Raw genomic sequence first — 27,811 nt, forward strand, 5'->3', positions numbered from 1 at the left:
GTACCACTTTGGTTATAATGCTGAACGGGCAGTACTTTGCAATGAACAAGGAGGTGATGATGAAAAAAAAAGAAAGAGAGAACGATAACTGACACAAGCCGATAACGCGGCATCGACACGTTCAAAATCGCGCTCAGAAATCGCATAAGCGCTTGCAGCGCCCAGCGCGGGCAGTAAAGGAAAAAAAGAAAGACGAGAAAACGCGGAAAACGCGAACAGTCACGTGCTCTGAATAAGCCTTCTTCGAGCCAGCCCAAGCTCAAGGCCCAAGCCCCAAGCAAGTGAGCCAGCCACAGCCAGTACTTTTAGTGTCGTCATCGCCGTCATCATTGGCGTCAAGGCTGTGAAGGGTTTTTGTCGTGTTTAGATTTGGCCGTTTAGACCCAGGTTTTAGTTTGGATTTCTTTATTAGAGTTCCGTTGGTGAAGACATTATACGTGGCCGTCTCGACGGCCGGCGATCCAGACAAGTTGTCATTATGTCAGCTGAACAGTTGTCAGAAGACACGTCTGGCGATGGTGTGTATTTTGTGATTTGCTTGTTAACCGTGTCCGCTGGCTAATGCACTTGACAAGATTAGCTGTTTGGTTGTTGGAACGCAGACTTCGAAAGCATTGTGAATATGTGCCTCTAAAAGCCATGCTACGTGTGACGATTATTGATAATGTTATCTTATTCGGGTCGCGTAATGCCTCGATCCCAATAAACCTGTTCGTATACGTAGTCGTACGAATAAAAACTGTGTCTTCAAATTCTATAAGATATAAATGGAGCGTTAGGGAACCTGGTTAAAAACTTACGAAACAATGTTTTATTCCTTCTTTCTGGCAAACTCGGAAATAATACCTGATAAGTCAGCAGATCCTGCTATTTCTTTTTCGGTTGAGAGGATTGCAAGGCCAGTCTGTGGTGCAATTTAATAGCGGGTTGGGCTGCTCTTTGGGAGTGCTATCTTTTCCGCTTTAGTACGTGATGTTCGCACAAGGCGCATGGCCCGGTGCGGCCGACCAGCCGCACATGCCTAGAGCCGGCCCTGTCTGAGAGTGACAAAACTCAGTCTTTAAAGGTGTTTGTGGGGATGCCCTACAGTGCTATTGGAAGAGCATACAACCTCATCTATACTTACAGTTAATAAAATCCAGCATCATGCATTTCCTGCATGTACTTGCGTCCAAATGTGTGGGAGCAGTTTGTTGTGTGGTAAATAGCAAACAGGATGAGGAACTGTTTGCTGGAACAGTTGCACTAAGAACTGTTCACTGATGAACAGTTCAGTTCAAAATATCGGGCATACTCTGCACACGTATCAGATGTGTGCATTTATGACCCTTTTACATTCCAGTGCACATGTTCATGTTGGAGAAACCAGCAGAACATACTGAAATTGGCATGCAGCAGTTTCGTTACTTGTCTCTTGCTTTACCATTGCAGTGCTTGAGTACATTGCATCCAGTGGCTGGTACATCAGTTTGGCCTTGGTTGGAATCTACTTTTTGTACAAAAGATACGAATCTCATTTTCACACCTGGCGACAACAGAGTCCGTCCACAAATCACGAAGGTAAACATTTTTCAGTACCTTGTATATCTCTCGTACCATAGTCATGCTAGGTGGGCGATTCCACGCGAAATCATCCAGCGGACCCGCTCGGCCCTCACAAAACTATCGCGAATTTTTACGAAAAATTTTTTAGCAGTCCCTAATAGTGCAAAACGACACACCACGAAACATTTCTTCCCAAATATCAATGTGGCGGGTGCTACACACGAGCAAAGTTCGCAGCACTGGCGAAAACCGTGCCTGGCGTGAACGGCAGCTGCGGCTCATAGAAAGCACCTAGAACTGTGCGGTTTTCTTTTGCGTATAGAGGAAACCATGCTTTACACGGCGCTCAAATCCAGGTTGTCGTGCTGTAATCGGTGCTGGTATAGAGGGGCCGGAAGTTTCGCAATTTTCCTCCTACTTCGCGATTTTTTTGTGGAAAATCAAACCATTAAATTTTAATGAATATTTTTCCCTGTCAAGGCCCTAAGGAATACTTCAACAGGAAAAATCGCCAGACACATAACTTTCATAGTCATTGCAGGAAAAAAAGAGGAAGTATGCGATTTTTCCAAAATTCGCTACAATCGAGCGTAAAACACGCAATGAAGAGGTCGGAAGAGACGCCTGAAACCAACGCAGTTTTATAGAATGAGCCTTCCTCTACAACATATTAAAAAATCTCGAGGGTGTTTTTTCGTATACTCTAGAAAATAATTTTTTTGTAGTAGAGGGTATTACGGCCACTGACCCACATTGCATGTATCCGGCGGGGTGCTATATTTGTTTCTTGGGCTCCCGTTTTAATTATTCGTATTTCCGATTTTTTTTCTCGTTGGTTTTCAATATGACAGCCACCCGGACCAAAGGAACATGGCTCCAGTTGAGCGCTGTGGAGTTCCAATTCACCAGTATGAATATTATAGGCGCGTAGATGCAGGTTCAGTTGATGAAAGTTTCCTTTAACTGAATGCTGAACAATTCAGCAAAAATATTAACCACGAAAAGTCTAACAAATTATAACGCTAGAGGAAAAGACGAACGTGCAAAAAAGTCATTTACATGGCAGTACTGGAAACGACGGAATCTCGTGGTGGTGGTTCATCGTCCATGCTGTCCTAGGTTCCAGTGAGGCTCACAGCTATATAAAGCCTCGCACCACTCGTGTATGGAAGCGTATACCCGCGGATATCCGCAAGAAACTTTTGGGTTCGGATGAAATATGGACGCTTGTTGTGATCTGCGGATCGGACGTGGATGGCGCCGGATCAGGAGCAGGTCAGACTCGGATAAACCGCGAGATTGCGCCATCAGTTTGCTTCACACTAGGTACAGAAAATAGAGTACAAGGTGTACGAAAGCAGCTCGCCCATCTGAGAGAGATCTCTGGCTCTGGCGTCTCGAGTCGAGGTGCGCGTTCGGCGCCGATCTTGCGTTTCACTTGCAATAAACTCTATACTTATCCCGTTTGGTGCAAAATGTGTTGCTGTGCTTGGTGCCGTATAATCTTTCGTGGAAGCTAAATCTGTACTTGCTGTCGTGTATCCTTTGGTAGCATCATGGACGCTCAGGACGTGTCCTCGCTAAAAAGCTATGCCGCTCCGGGGTTTTCACTGTCGGAACGAGAGAGAGGAAGTCGCCCGTGTGGATGAAGTTTGGTGACAGCTTTTTTTTTTTCTTTTTTTTTTTCTACTTTGTGCTGACGGGAACGTTTATTTCCTGGAAAATTGGCCTGATATATCGAGCATAGAAACTGAACTATTGCTGCGTGCCGTGGGAGACGCGGATTTTTCGGATAGGCTGCGGATGTGAAAAAGCTCATCCCCGCAGGGCTTTAGCTCACACGACAAAAAGTATTACTTAGACCTGCCCATCACCGCTAATCCCCAATCTCCGTTGCCGGCACCGTGCACACCGGAAACAATGCCATAAACTTAACCACCCAGGATTGCAATACGCGTGTTATGCTACAGAAGCAAAGGCTATGGTAACCTTGCAGAAGTCTGTACCACAGCATATTGCTTGCTCATTAAAACCCAACCAGACCAGAGAAAAAGTGAAAATCAAAAGAATTAAAACAGGAGCCCAAGAAACAAGTATAGCACCCCACTGGACACATGCAACGTGGGTCACTGTGGTCGTAATACCCTCTACTACAAAAAAATTATTTTCTCAGGTATACGAAAAAACACCCTCGAGATTTTTTAATATGTTGTAGAGGAAGGCTCGTTCTATAAAACTGTTTTGGTTTCAGGCGTCTCTTCAGACCTCTTCATTGCGTGTTTTACGCTCGATTTTAGCGAATTTTTGAAAAATCGCATACTTCCTCTTTTTTTCCTGCAATGACTATGAAAGTTACGTGTCTGGCGATTTTTCCTGTTGAAGTATTCCTTAGGGCCTTGACAGGAAAAAATATTCATTAAAATTTAATGGTTTGATTTTCCACAAAAAAATCGCGAAGTAGGAGGAAAATTGCGAAACTTCCGGCCTTTGTATACCAGCACCGATTACAGCATGACAACCTGGATTTGAGCGCCGTGTAAAGCATGGTTTCCTCTATACGCAAAAGAAAACCGCACAGTTCTAGGTGCTTTCTATGAGCCGCAGCTGCCGTTCACGCCAGGCACGGTTTTCGCCAGTGCTGCGAACTTTGCTCGTGTGTAGCACCCGCCACATTGATATTTGGGAAGAAATGTTTCGTGGTGTGTCGTTTTGCACTATTAGGGACTGCTAAAAAAATTTTCGTAAAAATTCGCGATAGTTTTGTGAGGGCCGAGCAGGTCCGCTGGATGATTTCGCGTGGAATCGCCCAGGTGAAAAATGGGAATGTTATGTCTGTTACATTACCTCGAAGAAATGCAGCAGTATTCAGAGCTATGAAGTGGAATGTGTTACTATGAAGGTGCTTTGCAACATATGTCAACAGGACCTGATACTAGAAGGTAAAGGCATAAGCTGCAAAAAGAAAACCTCTACACCAAATATAGCGAGAGAAAATTCATGCATACGCTTTTGGAGTGTCTTATGCAAAAACAGCATCATACACAGTTGCATCAAAAAGCAGCCTGCAAATTGAACATCTGAGGTGAACAAAAATCCTGCCCCTGCTCTGTGTATGGCCTGTGCAGCACACAACAGTGGCTTTCTACTCCGTGGGTTCTCACCATGTCAAAGAAAATTGAGTTAGAATAGGAAATATAAAGAGGAGAAGCATGCCTTTTGTATTACCCAATGCATGGTCAGCATTGTTGATAATGCAACAGAATGAGTAACCTTACTCGAGCACTCAAAGGTTACTAAAAAAACAAATTTCATAGATCACCACAACATGCACTTGCATGACTGTTTATTTGTAATCAACAGAAGAAATGCAGAACAAAGCCTCAGACTCCTCTGGACTGGGCAGACAACCTTAAAGACATAGGAAGCAGTGCATATCCTTGCCATAATCTCGAAAGATTGCAGATTTTGAGTGCCCTGTTGTAAGTGCAGAGGGCAGGATGGCTGGACCTAACGAAAACTTGAACTGTTTTGCTAAACTTGGGCAAAGCCTGGAGTACGAGCGACTTGTGAGCGTGTGCAGGCACCACATGATATGTGGGCTGTTAAATTCAAAAGCAGCAGGAAAGGCGGGCAGTGTCTGAGGCACCACATTGCAGCTGTTGTCTGAAGAGTGAATTTCGACACATACAAGGGTTGATCAAAAAGTTACCGGACTGATTTTATTGCTGACCGACAGAGAGCAGCACAAGGGTGCGGTGGCCCCATCTTGGAGATGTGGCCCTGGCCAATCAGCGTGCCACGTGGTGCCAGCCGATCTACTCTGGGACCAGAGTTACTTGCAATTTTCTGGTCACAGGCAGGACCTCCGTCTGCGATTTCATCATGAACATCAAACATGAGCAGAGAACAAACGTCAAGTTTTGTGTCAAACTTGAGAAATCTGCAACAGAGACGTTCGAGATGATTCCGCAGGCCTATGGCGATGAATCAGTGAGCTGGACAACGTGTTTTGAGTGATGCCCGGCTTTTGGAATATCTTCGTGTTTTGAGTGGCACACACGTTTTAGAAGTGGCAGGACTTCACTGGACGATGATGGACGGTCAGGAAGACCATCCACAAGCAGCACAGTGGAAACTATTGTATTTTTTTCTTCGACATTCGCGGTATCGTGCACGAAGAATTCGTCCCTACTGGCCGCACAATGAACTCTGAACTACTGTACGGCAAAATTTTGAGTCGCCTGAGGGAGGACGTTAGGTGAAAACATCCGGAACTGCGGTGAACAAAATTAGGTGCTACACCACGACAATGCTTCCTCACACTCGTCATTGAAAACACAGGAGTTCCTTGCACATAACTGCTTGATCATCGCTCCCCACCCCTCATATTCGCTGGACTTGGCCTGCTGCGACTTCTTCCTGTTCCCTAAGTGGAGGTCGCGGCTTAAGTGCAAATCGGCGGCCGCCGATTTGACGAAATCCAGATGATCCAGGTGGAATCGTAGTAGGTGCTTCAGCAGCTGGACGAACAAGAAATCCAGGAAGCGTTCCGACAATGGCAGCAGCGCTGGGAGCGATGTGTAGGTGCCCAAGGAGACTACTTTGAAGGGGATAGGGCAGAAATTTGAATAAATGATCTGGTTGCATTTTTATAGGGCTAGTCTGGGAACTTTTTGATTAACCCTCGTATTATTATGTTATTGAACTTATTGTTATAAATTGGACACTATAGTCCCACCAGCCTGCCTTGATCAATGTGGAACCAATGAAATATTTCACAACAAATTCTACTTGCTTTAGTATAGGTCGCATTTTACACCTACATATCGGAGCCCTGTGTCCATGAACTGTGTTTTCTTTCTGTTGGGTTTGCACAGATCCGGCTGCAATACTGAGCAGACAGGAAGCTATGGAGATAGCACGGCAAAGAATGCAAGAGCGCCAGGATCAGCTTAGTGAACAACACAAAGAAAAGCAAAGAGAGGTACGAAAGGTTGCAGTTGCTAACATGGTAACAGTGGAGACCATGTATAGCCATGGCCACAACTTTTTCGTGGAAGCCGAAAGTGGTACTGAGTTCAGTGTATTTCAGTGTACCACGGTTTTTACGTCCAGTACGTGTTAACAGCTAAAGGTTACCTGATGAAGGTCCCAGCCGGCAAGGACATTTTGTTCAGGGGCATATCCGAGATTTTTCTGAGGGGTGTCCGGCCTTAGACACATACACAGCCTGATGTCAGTAGAAGCACTATGTGATCACAGAAATTGGGAAGGGTGGCAGAGGCGGGAGGCCTAGATCTATGCGTCAGTCAGGGAGCACTGTGCCACCCACCAGTTATGAATAGGCTTTCAGGTTTTCAGAGTTTATTGTTTGTCACACTCGCAGGGTGTCTTTTCTTTAGTTTATTATTTTCAGATAATTTGAATTTTTTGTAGTTTTTTTGTTTTGTTTTGTTTTTACAGTTGGGTTAATATCCGAAAATCAGTGAAAAAGTGACGGCTGTGAAATGACATACTCAGAAAAAGATATTTACGTAGTCGCGAGGCAACTTTTGCTTGCGTCCCATATTACAGTCTGTGTTGCAACAACTAGCTGCCCTTACAGGTACACAATTTGTACATCATCTGCCACCTTGTCCACTCGGAGGAGGAGGGGAAGGAGGATTACAAAAAGAAAGGGAAAGAGAAACCCAAGCTGCTGGGCATTTCCCAAATAGGCTCGAGAAATGGACGAAATGGCGTCAAAATGCCCACGCCTTGAGTAGAGTCACTGAATAGGGTACCCTGTTCAGTGCCTTCAATGTCGAGATGCCTCTAGGCAAGGATGGAATTCATTGCATTACACACGGAGGCTTTGTGCATTGTTAAATGACACTGCTGCACATTAGATTTGGGTCAAGCGATCTGCCCTTGCTGGTGGAAGGGGCTGGCAACTGTGATGCAAGGCACAAAAAGAAACAGTTTTTTTTAGTTTGCGTTAGCGTTGCGAAGCAACTGTTCTATCAGAAACGTACAGACATGGACAGATGCAGAGAGGACAGCAGGAAGAACAGGGGGGGGGGGAAACAAGTATGCGTCCTGGGCCGACTTCAGGGGGAACTGTGCCAACATTTGTCTGCAAAGTCCTTGGAAAACCCAGGCAAAGCTTCAGACAGCACAGCTGGTGGTAGGATTCGAACCCACCGCCTCCCAGTCTTCAACACGACCTTGGCTACCACCAACGAGGGGGACGCCTTAACCCGCTCGGCCATGCCACTGGTGCAGAGGGAAACAAGCCCTGTCAACGAGTCATCAGGACATGGCTTTTCTTGTCGAGTTTTCTGTTGAAACCAAAATGCAACCTGAACTTCGGTCTGTCGCACTGTGTTCAGAAATGCAGCGAAATGCCAACGTATTAGCATAGAAATCAATTCTGGCCCTGAAAGGCCAGTTTTAAGCATCTGCCCAAGCCAGCACGCGTCACGCACATGTAGCAGCGCATGTGCGAGACACCTACTGTGCAGCCTGTCGTAATGCTCGTTCCTTCAGCTATGGAGATGACTTCTTATTGAGAGATGTTACTAATTTGTAGAGATGGGACGAATCCAGAATTTCTTGAATCCGAATCCAAGGAAGGTTACGAACAGGCAAAAATGGGAGAAGTCTAGCACTCGCAAGTGGATAAAATAAGTATTTAAAGAGATTGGAACATTTATTTTACTGAAATCTCACCTGATGAAGGACGGACTCCATCCGAAAGCTTGTTTTTCAGTAAAAGAAATGTTTCAATCTCTTTAAATACTTATTTTATCCAAGGAAGGTTTTATGAATCTTATGAATCTCGAATCTTTCGAATCCTTTCTTTAAAAAGAGTTTAAAAAGCCAGGGAGAAAACTCTTCTACTGAAAAGGGTTTTGTAGCTGAATTTGATACCTTTGTTTAATGAAAAGCAAATCTCGGGAGAAGACACCCAGTCAGCACAAATTGTTGCAGTGACATTGCTACGTTGCTAGTGACATTGACATGTTTGATAATGTTTGATTGATAATGACATTGCTGTGTTGCTAATGGCCGCTTTGTTATGCTGCAGCGATGTTATTGAAACAACATTGCAAAAATGTGACTTTGCTAAAGACCGGCTTCGTTATTTTGCAACAATATTAAAGAAACAACATTGCAAAAAAATTGATATTGCAATGTTGATGCAACACTGTCAATGACCAGTTATTTTACAGTGTAGCAATGTTACAAAAGCAACACCGAAGGAGCACTACAGTCTTGGTGATATATGTGCAAGTGAACACAGTATGCTTACACATTCAGTGATTGTCCTGGCTACTGGGCAGACTTCAGGGGAATGGTGTCGACATTCGTCTGGAAAGCCTACAGGGAAGCTCTGGGAAAACCGCAGACGGTACAGTCAGGATCCGAACCCGCCTGTTTATTTATTTATTTATTTTATTTATTTATGTATTTGTGTTACCTCCCAGTCTTTGCACGGAAGGCGATCATTTTAACCACTGTGTCACGCGAGGGCTCAAGGGCTGTGGTCACACTGATGCTATGGAAAAACGCCATATTGAGGGCTAGAGTGCATTCACATGTGCGTAATGATGGATTGTAATTAATTTCAGGTTCTCGGTCAGACTAATTTTCTTTGAGATTATGTTGTCCTCGTCTCGCTCGATCCTGTTGTCCATAGTCATCTCCCATAGTGCATCCGCAGTGTTGTCCGAAAATATGTCTCTCACAGTCTGAATTAATTCTCCCCATAATGGTCACACTAATTGTAATGTTACCTCACCGCATCTCGTGAAACATTGCCTGAGCAACATAATTGTAATGTTTCTAAAATGCATCGTCACAAAATGCTGCACCAACATTGAACTATGTGGTAACTTTCCATTTGTGCATGAAACGTTGCCGCAACACTTGAACACGTCGCCGAAAACAAACTGATAAATGACGGGCGAACGCCACGGGAAGTTCCGAATTCATTGTTTATTGGTGGGAATTACAGATAGAACAAGATTGTGCAAACATTGTGTTACTGGAGCACTCGAAGCAAGTGTCTCGGAAATGGCGCATGCAAAACGTGCAACATTGCAGCAATATGTTTGTTTCGATGTTGTTGCAATGTTTCAGATGTTGCCTAGAGGTAACATTTCTAAGCTGCAACGTTTCCTCAATGTACCATGTGCAACATTGCTTACGCAAGAGAATCGCACTGTTAGCTCTCGAAATACAGCAGACACATTGATATAATGATAGTGTTGCCACGCTAAGATTTGGCCAGTGATGCACTGTTTTGTGAGCAATACTATTGCAACATTGCATTATGGCCTTCGTTGCTTATGCGCCATGAAAACCCGAATCATCATCATCAGCAGCAGCAGCAACAACATTGCATTAGAATTCACTGCCAAACACCACATCAGCAATGTAACTGCGACATTTCTTCACACGCATATTGCGCTTCGGAAACATCACACTGTTAGGATGATGCATATTTTGGAATACGGCAAAAACATTGAAAGAAAAGATATTGCACAACAACAACAGATATATTCTGATGATGAAGTGGGGAGGTGGGGAGGATATTGCACAAACATTGAATTTACGTTGCTGATTAAGTGTTTTGGAAGAAATGCAATTGCAACATAGCATTGACATTGCTTGCAAAACAATGCATCAACAATGTAAACGCCACATTACCTGAGTGTAACATATTCAACATTGCTTCAGTAACATCGCAATGTTAGCTCTACGCAATCTTTGAGACATAGCATGAACATTGAAGCAAGTGTGTTGCTACGATGACGAATGTGGACATGAAACGTCCCTGCAACACTTCAACGTAGAGGTAACATTGATGCAACGCATTTGCAACGTCTTGTTCTGTCTGGGCATATACATCTTCCTAAGTGTAACTTATTTAACATGTTGTTCAGTTAACATGTTATTCACATGTTGTTTCACATAAACTCAGGAGCCTGAATTCCTTCCATAAAACTAAGAAACAATCAAAGCAAAACCGTGTTACTTTCTAAACTTGTAATATCGGAGCTTTATGTTGTGTTTTTGTCGCGCCCAGGGGTCGCCGGCCCAGCAGGCTTGGAGGCGCTAATTTTAAAACGAAACAAACGTGGTTGGTGGATTAGAAAGGTTTGATTCGCAGTTTTGGGCAATGGGATTCGGATTCGCGTATCTCGAATCCCTGCCTAGGATTCCAGGATTCGCGGATTCGGTTGGCACAACCCTACTAATTTGTATGCAGCTTAGTGTCATCCTCAAGTCCTCTTGAATGTGGAATCCTCTTGAATTGGTGTTGAGCTATAAACAATACATATTGCAGTGTTGGGGGGTAACTCGTTACTGTTGCTTTTTAAAGGAGCAGTCTAAGACCGAGAGAAAAATAATTAGCTTTTGATCGTGATGGGATGTCCGATCACTAAATAACGTTTTCATGCAAGAAATATGAGCGTAGCAGAAAAATATCGCGCGCAGCAGTCGATTGGTTCTCACGAGTGCGGAGAGCTCTCTCCTACTCTTGTGGAAGACACGTGAGAAATGACGGGCACCTCCGTCATGATGCGACGTTGTACGTTGCATCCACTCCTAGGGCTCGAAAGTGACCTCGGCTGCGATCTGACACAGACAATTGTCGAGGTGACGGCGGGCTCCTTTCGCGCGCGTTGTTCTGCCGAGAGACGCATGCGCATCAGAAACGGCTGCCTTTCTTTTTTCTTTTCTTTTTTTTACAGAACATGGCGTCGGAAACATTGGTCATCTGATCAGTCTGCCGCCAGTGAACTTTCTCCTATTCTTTTCGGTTGCACGGCGAAGACACGCAGTGCAACGCAATCGGTAACTCGCGTGTGGATTGAGGTCAGCACTCCTCCAAAAGGGGAATGGGGACGTGCAGGTGCAGTGCGAGGGGAAGTTGCGATCGTTGAACTGGTTCTATAAGTTTTAAACAGTAAGAACGCACTTTGTTTGTCTTGTTTTCCAGGAACAAATACGTGGTGAGCCGCGTCATGTTGCACCGCTTCGCGAACAGCAGGAACCGCCACCCTGCATATCGCCTCATGTGAGACGCTGGCACTTTTCATTAGTTGAAGACGTATATAAAAAACAAAACCAATGACTATAAAACACACGATCGCGTTACCATTATGAGCGTAATGTTTTATTGTTCGTTTGCACCTCTGTTTTATGCCTCAAACCAACAGAACACAATGAACCGTTGTCAACAAGGAGCATGCCGTGTCCGGAGCAGACGAATTTTCGGTAGCGAATGAGAGCACGTTTGACGTCACAGTCAATGGGGAGTGGCTTGTGGCTGGAGCGCGCGAGCCTCCCGCCACAGAAGCGATTTTATAAATCGAATTGCGCTGTAACAAAACATTGTTCAGCCGAAATATTTTACGAGAATGGTTTTTACACACTGCTTGACAAATTAAAAACGGTTTTCAGCCATTCAAATTTCCCTTTGATGCTCCTTTAAGTTCCAGCAACTTTCTTGAACTCATTCCTTTCGTATTTAACTTTAACTTTCCATAAGTTCCAAGTTTCTTCTGTTCAGTTCTGAAGCTCCAATAACATGAGCTGTTTCCTCTGTCTGTGATGAAACTAGAGCCATGTGTGTGCTGACTGCACATGCACGGCGCCTCCGTGTCTGAGTCCACTGCCTTGCTGTATCGCAGTGGCTGCTACAAATTCAGTTTGGGCTGTGTATGCAGAAACACAAGTGGCATTAATTGCAGCAGCGAGTGGTGTGTTCTAATGGTGGAGGGCATTGTATTGTTAAGGTATCACACTTCGCTCGATTCTACGAAATGGGCACTCTGGGTGGCACCTCATCCAACTTGATATTCCGATGCCTGCTTTGTTCTGTGTGCTAGCCAATAGGAGGACGCGGAGGGCAGGCACTTCCCTAGCCTCTGCTCTTGCCTAAGAGATGGCGCAGCGCTACCGTTATTTCGCGTGTCGCAAGGCCTCTGCCATGGCGCACCAATCTAACCCACGGCTTTGCCGTCCGTTAATCGGCGTACGCGCGGCTCCCGATTTGCCTCGTTCACATGTTGCTGGACGGCAAAGCCATTGGTTAGATTGGCAGAAGCCTTGCGGAAGGCGAAATAATGGTAGCTACACTCCTGTCCAAGCCTCGTTCAGCCGTTGCTTAGATTAGTGCGCCATGGCAGAAGCCTTGTGGCAGGCAAAACAGCGGCAGCTGCTGGTTAACGGGTGGCGAACCAGTTGGTTAGATTGGTGTACCATGGCAGAAGCCTTGCAACACGCGAAACAAAGGTAATGCTGCGCCATCTCTTAGGCGAGAGCAGAGGCCTAGGAAGTGCCTGCCCTCCGCGTCCTCCTACTGGCCGGCATCTGGGAGGTGGAGCCTCCCTCGCTCTTGGTCAGCAAACGCAAGGATACAAACAGCAAGCTGCAAGTTGCAAAAAGCAAATGCAAGTTGGGCTTGGTTGGAGGTGTCAGCCGACTCGCACCAAGTACAAAGCTGGTCAAAAATTGGTCCAAAATGTTTTACCCGTGTGAACATTGCCAGCTCTGTAGTGGTTTACATGCGCAAGCCGCTCCATCTAAAATGCACAGTCTCTTCAGTGTTGCCACAGTCCGTGTCATGAGCGCATGTAAAGTGACCCATCCACTGGCCCTTGATTATGTCAGCTTGTATTGCTCAGAAGAGTGACTTGTCTTTGGCCTGTCTCGAATAAGATGCAACACTGGTTATTGGAGCATTCTGCAGGTCTGCACAATATTTCGGGCACCTTCACCCAAAGTACACGTGCAATACAGCTTGGGACAAAAGTTTACGGAACACTGGAGTGTCGTATTTCTCCATTGGAGAGACACCCTTGGAGCAAGCTGCAGCGTATGCACATACTGAGAGATGAATAATATAGCCAGTCACACGTTTCACACTAGATCTCTTCCTGATATCCAGCAGGGGATCGCTCCAATGAATACGTCAGTGCCTTGTTCGGCAAACTTTTGTCCCAAGCCGTACCTTCACATGCACTCTATCTTTGATCTGCCTTGGACTGCTGGTGTTTCTAGTTTCATGACGACGAGTGCATCTGAAACACATGGCTCTCTTCAGCATTACTTGAAACTGGCTCCTTCAGTCATATGCAAAATTCCTTATAACAGATTTGTTCTTCTAAATCACATTTGATAGCAAATTTACTGTCTAGGACCAGTATCATCATAATGTTGCTGATAGGTTAGCCCTGAATGTAGGTTAGCCAAGAATCATACCACCGGATTCATTCTTCAAAATTATTCATTCTACTCCTAGAACTTCCTCCATTATTGCTCATCTGTAAGATGCTTTGCCTGTTCCTCTTGCATAAAATCAACTCTAATTGTGCTTTGGATAAGATACATATTACTAACACTAAATCCATCAATGGTCTCTTAGAGATTCAAATTGTAAGTGAACCGTCTTGATGAATTGATGAACTTCAATTTTTTGCTGCAGAGATGGTTGCGAGCTTCGTCTGCAGGGCACTAATATCTGCTGTAACAAACATGTACTCCATGGGAAGGGAATAGATTAAGAAGGCAACACTGAAACAGCAGTTTGCATGAGAGAAAGTAGAGTAGAAATACCGAACCAGTGTCTGAAGTGTGCTATTGCTTTGTCATGGAAGCGTTGTTACTAGGGTTGCCACCAGGCCGGTATTATACCGGCACGGCCGGTTATTTGCGTGCTCTGCCGGTTGCCGGTAAGAAGGTGATACCGGCAGCCTTTTGCCGGTATTTGTTGCTCAAGACCTTTCATAAGGGCTTTTACGAGGTTTTCTCTTCAACATTCCACTACAGCTTGAATAAACCTGGAGCACAGACCTAACTCCGCAGTCACCAGTTGTTTTCTTTGTTATTCATTATTATGATTGTTCATTGTTATTATTATTACCATTATTATTCATTACGTCTTGTGTTCGGAGGGGACAAGAGCAGTGGTTGTGCAAAGCTGTTGGTGGTTGTGTCGAGCCAGCTAGAACTTTCCTCACCCACTTTCCCTTTCCCACGAGCCTTTCCTCCTTTCCCTCTATTCCACCTCCTCTCCTTCAGCCGGTATTTTTCACTCCGAAAGGTGGCAACCCTAGTTGTTACATAGGATATAGACAAAGAAATGTCTTCATTACATCAATACAAAAAATACATCGGTCCCAGTGGGGGGAAAAACCTGCTGACTGAGGTTTTTTTTAATGGAGTTGTAACTGTTGTTTTCAAACACGAAGTTTCAACGGAATTTTGGCAGTATTATTCCCTTGACGAGCAGTTCACTGCAGTCATGTCGTATCATTTGACGATTGACATTTTCAGCTGGAGGAAAAGAAGAGGCAAGAAAAAATTGCTAACTGGGAGCAAACACAACAAGGCGGAAGCTCCGGAAGAAAACTTGGTTCCTCTCAGGACGAGCCGTCTTCGCAGAGCATTCGCCGAAAACCAACAAGTTCCAGCGATGATAGGTTACGGGGAACGAGCTTTAATCCCCTGATGGGCCACGGCAGCGGAACCAGTTACAGACCTGCGCGGCGAAACTTTTCTCAGGGCGGATGAGGCTAAGCACCGGTTTACAGTGTGTCGCGTGCCACAGTGTGCTTATCCTGGCATGCGCAGCAAGGTGAACCATACTCTATGTGCACTTTCAACAGCCTGCTGCCAGCGTCTGTGCTGTCACACATGACGTGCATGTTAGGTTATAATTTTGTCGTCTTTGTCGAGAATTGTTGCATATAGTAGTCGCATGATAATGTCAACATTAGTGTAATTGGTACAGTTCAAGGCTTCTGTCCTGAATACCTCCCTAAATTTTATGGCCATTATAAAAACTAATGCTTTGTGACTAGAATGTTATAACTGGCAGTAAGAAAATGCTTGCATTTTTAAAAACATAGCACGACAACATGCTCACTAACTGTTTCGAGTGCTGAAATTAAATGAGGAAAAAAAAAAAAAAAGTGGAGCACGCGCATTTGTTTTAGCATTGACTGGCAGAAAATGAAACCAGAACTGTAAATGGTTTGATCCAGTGGTTTTGGCAGATGTGGGCTGTTGGAATGTATCAAATTTTTCTGTTTACCGCTTACAGCTTTTATGACCCCTTTCGTGCAATGATGACGTGTCTGTATATTGCGGTCACAACATATGCAAAGAAATATAAGACACAGAACGAAAAAGTTGTTGCACAAGTTATTTATCACAGGCATCAACACCTGGTGCACACTTGAAAATGTATAGGAACACTCCACCGTTAGTAGTGTATACAATGTATAGTGCTCCATACAAACCATTGCACAGTGAAACACACACCACAGTCCCTATCCAAAGTAATTTTTGGTTAAGCTCAAGCCCACACACTCTTGCGGGGACACACAACTGGAAGAGCTACAAGCATTCTGCAGCTGGGCCCGGCAGTTGTCCCTGTATGCGCAGGTTATAGCCGATGAACAATAAATACCAGTCCACACTTGAATGGAGCTACACGTAGTACAGTCTCAGTGAGTCTACACTGCGTTAGTCAGTCTCCATGATGTTGCCAGAGCAGTGGTATCAACTGCAAGCTGTTGAGGACTGGCTCTGTAGGATTGGTAAACAGGAGCTCTTGGATTCTTTGGCAAGAGCAATGCAGGTGAGTCCTGAATAGTCTTGAGCTTCAGAGCTGGCACCTAAGCTCACGAGTTGCTGGACTAGGTGGTCTCGCTTAAGCGCAATTGCATGGTAGAGGGGAGTCCGTCCACTTCTTCCATCCTGAAATGAACAGTCTTATACTTAATACTGAATTTGGCCATACAGTTGCAGAATGTAATGATGTGAATGCCTTTTTTATGTCTCGTAATTATGCCAAAAGCTCACTTTCCTTTTACTTTATTTCTGCACCAGTATTGTGTTCCAAAGATTAAATAAATAGAAAGATAGCCTGTGGCAATGCAATTCTAAAGTTTAACACAGTGTTGTCGGAAGATATTAGCTGAGCCATACTGGCTATGGAGGCATCTCATAATGAGCACCACTGTAATTAGGGTTGCCTAAATGAAAGAAATGTGAAGAAGCATAAAGAACCAGAAAATGTGAAGTGGCATGTTGCTCAACACTGGTGCAGTTGACTGTGAACACAGTGGCAGCATAATACTCAGAATCGAAACTAGGAAGAACGGTAGGTACAGCTCCACGAGAGGTTTGGCAAATGACAGAGGTCACAAGAAGTAATACTTACAGGAACATTAATATCACAGTTTGCCTTGACTAAGTGGCCTACTACATCGGGCTTGTTTAGCAGTACTGCTAAATGAAGCGGAGAGTAGCCTGTGGAAAGAAAGATGTACTTCTATGAGCTTGGAAAACATGTGAAATTGGTAACTACACGAACACGATGAGAGTGTGCAAAATTTTTTTGCAACAGGTAAACAGATTTCCTAGTACTTTGTTGCACGGTGCTGCTCTTTACCTGCTTAGCTGGTGCAGCCATTCAGTTGGCAGCCCCTTTTCAAATGTTTACCTTCATGGTTACAGACTTGTATATAAGTGTGTGTGTGTTTGTTTTTTTTCCTGGTAGGAAAGAAAATTTTTGTACTTTTTCTCTTTGTATGAATCATCATTATTTCTGTATCAGCTAAACTGAGAATGCAGTCAAGCCTAAGCTAGCATTCTTCATCAGTCTAAGCTGAGAACTCTGCTCACCGTCATAGTCTAGTACATCAGCTATCCTGGAGATGAGTTTGTGCCTGAGCAGGAGCTTTATGCATGGCTCGTGGAAGTGCTTGAGGGCCAGGTGGAGGGCAGTGTTACCGTGCCTGTCTCGCAACAGCAAGGAAGCACCCTCTCGCAGCAGTAGCTGCACTGCTGCTACGTTGCCCACGATTACGGCTATGTGCAGGGGTGTCTGTGTGAAGGAAAAATGTAAGGCTTAGTTGTACACTCCTGCCAGGGTAAAGCGCTGCCGTAATAATTGAACAAAACATACAGGCAATAAACAAGGCATAGCCACCTCCTGAAGCTCAGGGAAATGATACCATCATACAGACACTTGATTCCAAAAGCTTTTCACAGAAAACTGAACTCGTAGTATAGTCACCAGTATATAGTTGCTATCACACGTCTCATTAAGTTCGAAATCTGTTTTCTTGCTGTATTAATTTTAGACAGCAGGAAGTATAGCGTGAAGTTGCCGCTGCAGTTATAGGACATTTGGGAACAACAAATTAAACTGCTTACTGCAAGTTGTAGTAACCGAGACATTTAATATTACTGAAAGCCTTGGCTTATGTTTGATACATATTAAAATGAAGACTTTCGAAAATTACATGGATATTGACAAGGGCTCTGCTCAGTAGTGGATCCAGGCGGGGGGGTCGCCTCCCAAAAGTCAGTTTATACATTGCATTTCCCTCTCCCCCTCCCCCACTACGTGTTCCGACAAAGAAATCGCCCCCCCCCCCCAAAACCGAGGGTCTGGATCCGCCCCTGGCTCTGCTACATTGTATTGACAGTTTTCAGTACATTACAATAGAATCCTGAGTACTGTAGACCCTTTGTAGGAAAGGTTTTCTGTTTTTGATGACAAACAATCCCAGTTTTCTCCAATATCGCCGACGAGGGAATAAAATTCCCTGCCGCAGGGCATGTAGCGTAGTCTATGGCGGGCTAGAATGCCCTAATGCCTTCCCTCATCCCTTTGTCATATTGACATATGAAGTCGGAATTCATTCAATCGCCGCAGACAGTTTCAGAGACAGGCTCTCTGTGCCTACAAGTGGATGCCCATGCGTTTCAAGGCGGCTCGTCTCTGCAGCTACGGTCGCCGAAGCGATGCCGTGATTGGCGGAATCTTAAAACTACGTTACGTCGTTTAAGCGGTCAGGCTTTGCTCCTAGGTGGTGGTGGGGCAGCTCGAACAGCACCTCTGGAGCTGCTGAGGACGCTGAACAGTGTATATAGTGGCGCTGTTCCAGGAAAAATCCTGCTAAACCTGCACGCTGCTCTAGTAGACGAAAATTAGCTCCAGCGTGGCAAGCGACGCTACGCCACTATAGAATCGAGTGTCGAAACTGGAGCGCCGCACCGCCTCGGGCTTACAGGGAAGGTCCGCAACGGGTAAATCGTCCTTTTGGCGGACCAGACTCGATTTTGATACTGTTAACCCGGGCCCGTATATTAACGGGCCTGGACCGTGCTCAGGCCTGCGCTACTCCACTGTTCATGGTCAATTTTTATAGCCCGCTACTCTCTAGCTGACAGACCGAGCCGGTTAGCCTCCTAGAAATTTCTCGGACTCTGACTCGGACCTGGCCCGGGCCAGTTATGGAGCTATCAGGCAAGGCCCGAGCGGGTAAATCAAAGGGAGTCCAGGTGCGGGACTAGGAATGCGGGCCGTGCAGTGCTGTACCACCAAATACCACATGCTCTCGCCGCTAATAGAGGGCTTGAAATGATACATCTTTGTTGATTTGTTTTTACTTCTTTTGGGTGCTGCAACTTTTCAATGGTCTAAAAACGGGCGTGCCTGTTGTCAGGAAGCGCAACGATGCACAGACGCGATAACAGTGCGCCAACAAAACGCACCGTCCTACAACGATTCTCTTCCCTCCAATGTTCGTTCCGGTCCCACGGTTGCTCGCACAGAGGTCGTTGGACGTGTGCTGTGTTAGAAGAACAACGCCGGGAAAAACCGCATTGTTAGCTCCCCCTCCCTCCTCCTTTCGTCTGCGTGCCTGCATGCCGTGGGTTGTGCATTGATTGTCGGGAAAACCCTGCGAGGGCCCATCTGAGACTCGGCCGCGGTGAACGAACCGACGGTACCCGGTAGACGCAGTATACCAGGCGGCTACGATATTTGCCATCTCTCAAGCAACTCACAAGTAGGGGAAACTATTACGTGTGTGCCGAAAGTGTTCTCGGAACGAAAACGACGGTCAATGCCATCAATGCTCCAAGACCCTGTGGGAGCTTTGCGTGAAGAGGGGAATGTCTCTAGAAATATCCGGGTCTTGTTGAACTTAATTGATGGATTCCCTTATAGCCTCGCAACGGCCTTACATGGCTTCTCTCATGTGTAACAAAGCAAAAAGAATCATGCAAAAGTGCAGCCGTGCATGTAGCGGGATAATTTTGTGCGCCGTCATAGGTAAGGCGTGACAATCGCGAGGCTTACTGCGGACTGAGTACTCATACGAAACGAAAAGGTTTTCCACACATTACTTCTTAATCATGAGTAATGATGTCGACTCATAGACAAGACATGTTATCTATGTAAGACACAATCTCTGTTTTCCTCCAGTACCGCTACAGGGGGAATAATATTCCTTGTCGCAGAGCTTTTCGTGTGGTTGAGTTGCTTTAGGACATCTCAAGCTCAAGACATGAGTCCTCATTCTTCGTCATACCAGCTGGCTTGCCTGACTACTTTCAGCTTATCGCCCTCGTACACATGGGCGTTCCCAGGATTTTTTCCAGGGTGGGGGTGGGGGCAAGAGTGCAAACCCCCACCCCCCTACCAAATCTTTTTCTTGAGGCGCACGTTGCGCACTGTGGGGGGTGGTCAGAGGTTCATATTATGACCGTTCTGAGAATAATCATTACGACCTATGACTAAAGAGCGCACTATTTTCACAAGGGGGGGAGGCATGGCCCCTTGCCCCCTCTCGGTACGCCCATGCTCGTATATGATACACACATTTGCATACGAGCTTCAAGGGCCTGTTGTGAGAGCGAAACACTGCAGCAACCTTAGCCGCGTGCCCGCTGCAGAATGAGTACCACTAAAAATTGAGGTGAATGTTTTACCTGTCTGAGGCAGTTGAGGACGTCAATGCCGGTCCCAGCTGCTTTCATGAGCGTGCAAAGCCTCTGTACAAGAAGGATGTCACGTTGTACCACAGCTACGTGTAGAGGTCTGCACAATATAGGAGCAAGCATTATGAACATTCACATTTTACATTAAATAATCACCCTAAACTCTAGAGGAAACATGTGACGGGAAAGAAATCAATAGCAGGCAGAAACTTGCTACACGTAAGTATGCCAAAATAAGCGACCTGGGACCACAGCATGTATGATGTGCGATACCAAGGGGTCAGTTGTGTCATGGACCCGTTCTGCTGGTATACCACAATAATAAGTATCGGACACCTGTTATTATCCATGACGTGCTCTCGAGCTCACTGCTCTGCCTATGTTGTACTCTCGACACTTCCTGTTGGAATCCCAAAAGACCCAACCTCCGCAAAGAGGTTCTCTGCAGACGTACAGGAGCTTCTCTGCGACCCGCATGTCTGCGGTAGCGTCGCTTTTGTTTAGCAGGCTCGATGCATACAGATATCTTTTCAGTAAATCTGGCTTGGGACGAATTGTCAAAACCAAGACTCTCGCACAAGCTATGGTTTTGTCCGCGACTTCGTGTGGCAAGTATAACGAGGAAGGAACGGCGTCGGCAATGCCAGTAAAACGAAGGCACCACCCAGGTGTATCCTCTCCATTCACTTTCGCGTACGTCAGTGTACATTACGGCAAACTGGCAAGTCTCCCGTGGTGATGCGGAGGCTACTGGGGTTGTGCGTCACTGGTTTAAGCTAGTGTACATCCCCGCATGAGAATGAGGACCATCCATGATAGAATCTAGCGCATAATAAGGCACGCGTCATTCCTGGGGGAAGCCACCTTCCTACTCCACTTTGCTCCAATGCCAAATGACGCAATTTTTCCAGGCGCTTCCTTCTCTTTCGATGAAAGTTTTCTCCCTGTGGCCTCTGTGTCAAATGGTCAAGGCCGACAGCCTTTACACTTTACACGGCGTTTAATCATCCGTTGTCTCCAACGCAGTCTTATAGGTTGTGGCGTCAGGGTTTTGATGTCTCGTTCTTTTTCCTATAGAGCGGTCTTGTACGTCAGCGGCACAAACCAGCGTTTTTTTCTGGACACTTTCCACATCGTACAAGGTAAATACTCCTCGCAAGGGTGCATTTGGAATAAATTGCACTATACGACACATTGTAGCTCGTTAAGCCAGCTTTTAAGCAGTATGTTATACTTTTTTTAAATATGAAGTCAATCGTTTTGCAGGGACACCTTACCGTTAAGACTGCAGAATTGATGTTTCTTCTGCTTGATTATTTCATCAGGCATTTATTGGAAGATATGAAAACACAACGCAGCACCAGACGAAGACGCAAAGGATCACAACAACACAACCTGCGTACTCTCAACTAACAGGTTTTTAATGACAACACGTTTTTAAATAAGCAAGGCATGCGCTGACGTCAGCTTCTTATAAAAGAAAAAGGGGAAATGAGATGTATCAGCTCCTCGTGTATAGACTTGAAAGAAGAAGAGATACTCTTTTTCAAAATGAAGTAGATAGCAAAGGCTGTCCTGCATCGCTGAAAGCTGACGTCAGCGCATGTCTCGGTTACTTAAAAACGTGTTACGATTAAAAACGAGAAAGTTGAGAGTACGCCATTGCATTGTTGCGATCCTTTGTGTCTTCGTCTGCTGCTGCGTTGTGTTTTCATACCATGGTATACCAACCACCCCACTTCAGTACCTTAGTGATCTATTGGAAGTTTTGACTGCGCAACATGGAGAGAGTCCATGAAACGTCCTCATCGATATTTTCTCCAGCGTGACGAGAAAGCCGCAGGAAGTTAAGGAAAACAACAACGATTCCTTGAAAACTAAAGGAGATCCCACCTCATCCCTCGAGACATATTTATGAATATTTTTACCATTCAGTATACAGTCGGACCTCGTTTTATGAACCCTCGATATACGAATTCCCTCAACTTACGAACGGCTCCAGAGGGAACCAAACTTTTTCCGTGTATTTTGACCTCGTTTTACGAACCCTCGATATCCGAACTATGAACGGATTATTAGGGAACGGACCCAAAGCAGCCAAGCCATTCTGACCTCGATATACGAACGGGCGTTATGAACGTACAGAGGACAGGCCAATGGACCGAAGGACAATGAAAGTTCCTCAGTACATGCTGCCAAGGTCAAACATACAATGTCCCAACGTCGCTACGTTCCACAAACATCAGTAATGATTTCCTGAAAGAATAATTCGTGCGTTTACAGCCGAACGGTTGTGAGTTTGGACCAGGTCTCCGAGATGGAAACATCTTGCCGTTCCAAGAGAAGGCGTTCAGTCCTGACAGTCGGTGACAAACGTAATATTTGCCGTTGGAAACAGTCTCATCCGCGCGCCATACGGTACTTTGAGGACCGGGTAAATGAGTCAAGTGTCAGACTTCTGTCATCTCTTCTAAACGGGATAGACCCTGCAGAAAGTATGGTGCAAAGCACAATTACGCAGTATTTTCAAAAATAAAACTTATTCAAATCAATTTCCCGTGTTTTTGTGAGGTATTTGTGCACTGCACTCTTCGGACCTCGGTTTACGAATACCTCGATTTACGAACGATTTTCTGAGAAACGAGGGGTGTTCGTAAAGCGAGGTTTGACTGTATACCATCAGTATCCCGCTTTGGGACACGTTTTTTCTTTTATTTCCACTGTGGTGCAGGTGTGAGGAGTGACTAATTGCTACGGTTATCGTGACGGTATTGACCTCTTTTATGTGTATCCCCCCAAGCCGAAGGAAATGCTACCTTCAACCATCGATACAGCGCAGCTCGCTTGTATTTTACTGTCTTTTTTTCTTTATGGGAATTACAGAAACGTTTACCTGCTGTCCTTGATCTGAAAATTGATAGATTGCAACGACAGCCGCAATAGAACTCCCAGTTACGCATGCGCACTCGCCTATTTTGGGTCGCCTTCATCCTGCCAGAGTCTTCCCAATACGTGAATAAGATGAATGAGTTCATCCTTGTCCCTCCCTTCCCTCTCCCATTACCAATACGTATGCCTGTGAGTACTCCAATTTTAAAGCCCATACGTCATCTTTTTTTTTTATTCCGTGTTAGCACCGCGAAGCAACTGTGGCTATGAGCGGCGTATAGATATGAACAGATGGAGAGAGGACAGCAGGAAGGAATGGGGGTTAGTATACTTCCTGGGCATACTTCAGGGGGAACTGTGCGGACATTCGTCCCATATGTGTATCTGCAGAAATATTAACGTACTGTGTCCGTTATTGTGTTCGACGCACATTACTGCGGAAACGAAAGTAAACGGGAGTACACCACTACGTTTTGCTCTTTGCTACGCCGCATGTGTATGCATTCAACAATACATGCCCTAGGCACAAGACAGCGAACAGGGCGTGTTTATAGGCGTCCACTGGTGGTGTTCAAAGAAATGGGGGCCACACGATCGGGAATACAATCTTTCCCCATCAGCAAGGTGTCACTTGTTTCTTTTTAACTTTTGCTTGACGACGAAGGTACCCTGATTTGTTGTTTCAATAACTGTAAAATGAACAAAAGCAAACCGTAATGAGCATTGCTGAGCTTTGCAATTCGCCAGCCGCTAACAAGTACGTCTACTTCCTTTCGCTGTTATTGCATGGGCGTACAAGTGCACGTAAAGTGGTAATTGCCCGCCTGAGAAGATCGTTATCCTCAAGCGTCGTGTTTGCGTTCGATAACGGCGCATTCTTCGAAGTGCTGAGATACCATACACGAATACATGCAAAACGCACGAATATGTCAGATATCTCGTCAGGAGATTTCATGACTGCTGCATAAACCTTACCCGTCTTATTCAAATATTCGGGGCCATGCCGTCCGTTCCTGGCGGTACTGTGCAATTACCCATACGAACGCCGCTACAAAGTGCAAACATAATGATGGCTTGCTCGCCGACCGTCATCACCAGGTTCACTAGGATCGTCGTTGCCCGTGTAAATTTCTTAAAGTCAACGTAAGTGTGGGCAGTACAAGGCTGAATGTTCTCTGCACGCTGCGTCCTCGGAAACCAGGCCAGCTTGAGGAATCAAAGCCAAGCGTTGACTTCAGTGCACGCTGAATCTCAGTCATCATCTCATCGCTCTCACTTGGCTGACAATTATGCATTATCGCTATAGGCGATTAGCGAACTGGCTTCTGCAGTAAGTATCCGCTGTCCTCCACAAAACCCACTCGAAGGTGACGAACGATCGACAACGAAAGGTCAACGCACAAGGACACTATCGAGGAAATGTAACCTTGTCGCGAGGGTTATCGGTGTAAACAATACTCCTTCCTGAAACATACGTTCCGACATGACGATTCTTATTGCATAAAATCCCTCATGGCGACGTGGGGCACGTCTTCGACTGGACAAGGGGAATTCCCTTCGCTAACGTAGCCACACTCTGAGTCAAATCGTTGCGCGTCACCGGTATTATTCACTACCTGGTATGTCCCGACCTTGAGAAGGTGTGTCACGTTTACGTTAGGCACTTTCCAACAGTGTAGAAGTAACTCTGGAAAGTTAAGCTGGGACCATGACGTTCACATCGGGGGAATGCATTATGGACATCGGACGGGGCAATTAGGGGAATCTCGTGGCAGAAACCGGACACAAACCGGCAAGGCCATCCTGTACTGGCTGAGATCTTGCAGGTCATGTTCCGAGAAGAGTTGCGGAATATTTTTCGCATTGTGCGACGATGCGATGTTATCGATGTACCATGGGAAGACAGTACACGACTAACTCTAAAAGAAAAAGAAACTAACCTGCCTACGCCAATGGTTACGTCTATAAATGTTGTGTATGCAACGAAGTACACAACGAACAAATGAAGCAACAGACTTTGGCGCAATTCCTGGAGAATGTTATTGTGGCACCGACAGCGTGAGTCACGCGAAAAAAAAAAAATTAACTCTCGTGACCATGTCGTAGATGTAAACAGTTGCTCCGAGGAAGGTTTCCAACATGCGAGTGGAATCGGTCCAGAGGGCAAGAGAGGAAAGTTGGATCGGAATCGTACACAAACGAATGAGTGATGCAATGATATTCAGATATTCTTCTCCACATGCAAACACGTTCTGGTTAACTGCGCCCAGCTGGAGCTGCTTTCTCAGTATACTTCTAGAGCTTGAAGAGCAAAACCGGGACTTGGTTGGCAACCAGCCTGTTGCGATATAATTCGCGGTGCAGGTATCCTGTAATCGCACAAATGAGTGTGGTCTCATTGCAGCTGTTGTGGTCATCAACGTTCGTTTCTTTGTCAGTATCTTCCACCGGAGTTTATTGTATTTGTATATTTATCATGTTGTACAGGAAGAAAAGCAATGATGCTTATTTCATGCAATAACAGTAAGTAAAGATAATCATGAGCGGAGATCGCGTCAAAACATTTAGTCGAGTGACCGATCGATTCGTCGCATTACGGTATGTCCGCCTGCTTATCCCAAGACCGCGGGTTCAAACCCGGCCGAGGACGGTGGCAACTTGGTGGAAAGGTGCTTCAGACACGCCATCTTCCGCGAGGGACGTTAAATGTTGTGCGAAGTGTGTCGATATTTCAAAGCGCATTAAAGAACCCTCAGGTGGGCAAAATTAATCCATAGACCCGACCACTGTGGCGTCGCTCATGATCACAGCTGTCTCGCGACGTAAAACCCCGAATCATTATCTGTGTTACGTTGTTTTGCATGCTTCTCAACGGTTGCTGAATCAACATTTGTAGCTGGGCCTTTATGCGAACCAAAGCTGAGCAAACGGCGTCGACCAGCTGTTCGTGTCCCAGACATACAATAATCTCGTGGAATGATGGCGGCGTGCGATTATATCAGAGTTGCGAACGGCCCGCAGCGACATGTTTGACGGAGGTTATTAGTAAATTTCGTTCACTTACGGCGCTGTTCTTCGAAATGCTACCTGTAATCCACTAAGATAAGTATTTAAAGAGATTGTAAGAATTTATTTTCAATGTTTCAATCTCTTTAAAAGTACTCATCTTATTCACTCGCGAGTGCTAGACTTTTCCCATTTTTGCCTGTTGGAATATACTACGTGGCTGTATAGTTATCATGGCAACGGACAGAAGGATGCAGCAAGCCGTGCGTTTCGGATTAAGCACTCTCGCTACAGATGGATATGCGCGTCCTCCACCGGTTGAGGCAGCATCGTAATGCCCGCGATCACTCTTTTGGAAAACCCGCATTGTAGCAGATGGTCACAGCGCGGTGGGTTTTCCAGTCGCTGCATCTGCCTTTCTCGCAGCTGGTGATCCCCACTGGCGAAACGCACACGCTGGTTCTCGGAGGGCAACGTAGGAAATTTCTCAATAGCAAAGTGGGCGCGGTGCAACACCGTCGTAGGACGATCGCATAATTGGCGCGAGCGATCCGTACGCATGAAAGGCTACGGAGGAAATTGGCGGCCATTCTCGTGCTGCTGCGCGTAATCATTACTCCTTGTTTGAAATTCGACCATGACACCGTACTGAGCAGATTGGACAATGGGAAAGAGATGGGGCAGTATAATAGGCGTTGCCGGCGAAAGTAATTAATTAATATTTAAAAGAATCATTTCGGATAATTATTATTTCCAATATTTTAAAATAAATATTATTTAAAATATTATAATTAATAGATAATTAATTGAAAGGGATTATGAATTATAAAATACATGCGCTGGCTTCTAGAATTACTTCGCAGACAGACACACGTAAAATGGCACGTGTGGTGCAAACTCACCTGTCTCCGTCGGCGTCGGATAAGAGTGCGTACTGCAAGTCCAGGAACCACCGTTCACGTTCACGCTTGGCCAACAACGTAGCCAGCTCTTTTCGGGATGGCTGGCGGCGCGTCGACCGCTTTACTCCGCTGTTGACCACCATCCGTTCGAGATCGCTCCCACTTCCCGCCGATGAATAGTCCGACGTGGCCGAAACCTCACCGGAGTCGCAGGGCGAGCTTCTGCTCACGTCCCAAGTGCCACTGTCCTCCTCACTAACGCTGCGCGGGCGTTTGCCCTCACTGCCACTCTGCGCTTCCATCAGTTTGCGCTTCTCGCCTCCTTTGGCCTCACTGGGGAAACCCGTCGTCGTCTGTTGACCTACTTCCTCTCCTGAGTGCACAGAATCGCCGTCTTTGGAACAACACACCGGCGACGGGGGACTCGATGTCAGCATATCGGCCGACAGACGAAACGGGCGCGAGGAACCTCTGAACGCTCCCCGGGCTCTCTCTCTCGAGTCACTGACCGTGTAGTAGCTTCTCACGCACTGCTGCTAGCATATTGGTTTAGTTACGTTATATAACACTGTGACGGGACGGGGAATGCTGCTTCCTCGTTTATGAGACACGGCCGTTTGGAAAACGATTGCCGCGTGGTTCGGATGAACGCCGGGGAAAGAGGGGTA

General features: G+C 45.8%; 2 protein-coding genes across 2 annotated transcripts; one reads left to right on the forward strand and one right to left on the reverse strand.

Moving 5' to 3' along the window:
- Window positions 1-299: 299 nt before the first annotated feature.
- On the forward strand, window positions 300-16,034 carry LOC135385787 (selenoprotein S-like). The gene is made up of 4 exons (XM_064615298.1): window positions 300-518; window positions 1,432-1,560; window positions 6,423-6,529; window positions 14,878-16,034. The coding sequence occupies exons 1-4, from the start codon at window positions 479-481 to the stop codon at window positions 15,112-15,114; spliced, it is 513 nt and encodes a 170-aa protein (XP_064471368.1). The 5' UTR covers window positions 300-478; the 3' UTR covers window positions 15,115-16,034.
- On the reverse strand, window positions 15,735-27,811 carry LOC135385786 (B-cell lymphoma 3 protein-like). The gene is made up of 5 exons (XM_064615297.1): window positions 27,144-27,811; window positions 20,338-20,446; window positions 17,236-17,437; window positions 16,772-16,860; window positions 15,735-16,305 (listed from the first exon to the last, which is right to left on the reverse strand). The coding sequence occupies exons 1-5, from the start codon at window positions 27,578-27,580 to the stop codon at window positions 16,108-16,110; spliced, it is 1,035 nt and encodes a 344-aa protein (XP_064471367.1). The 5' UTR covers window positions 27,581-27,811; the 3' UTR covers window positions 15,735-16,107.

This window comes from Ornithodoros turicata, chromosome 2 (genome assembly GCF_037126465.1).
Source record: "Ornithodoros turicata isolate Travis chromosome 2, ASM3712646v1, whole genome shotgun sequence".
NCBI classification, from domain to species: domain Eukaryota; kingdom Metazoa; phylum Arthropoda; class Arachnida; order Ixodida; family Argasidae; genus Ornithodoros; species Ornithodoros turicata.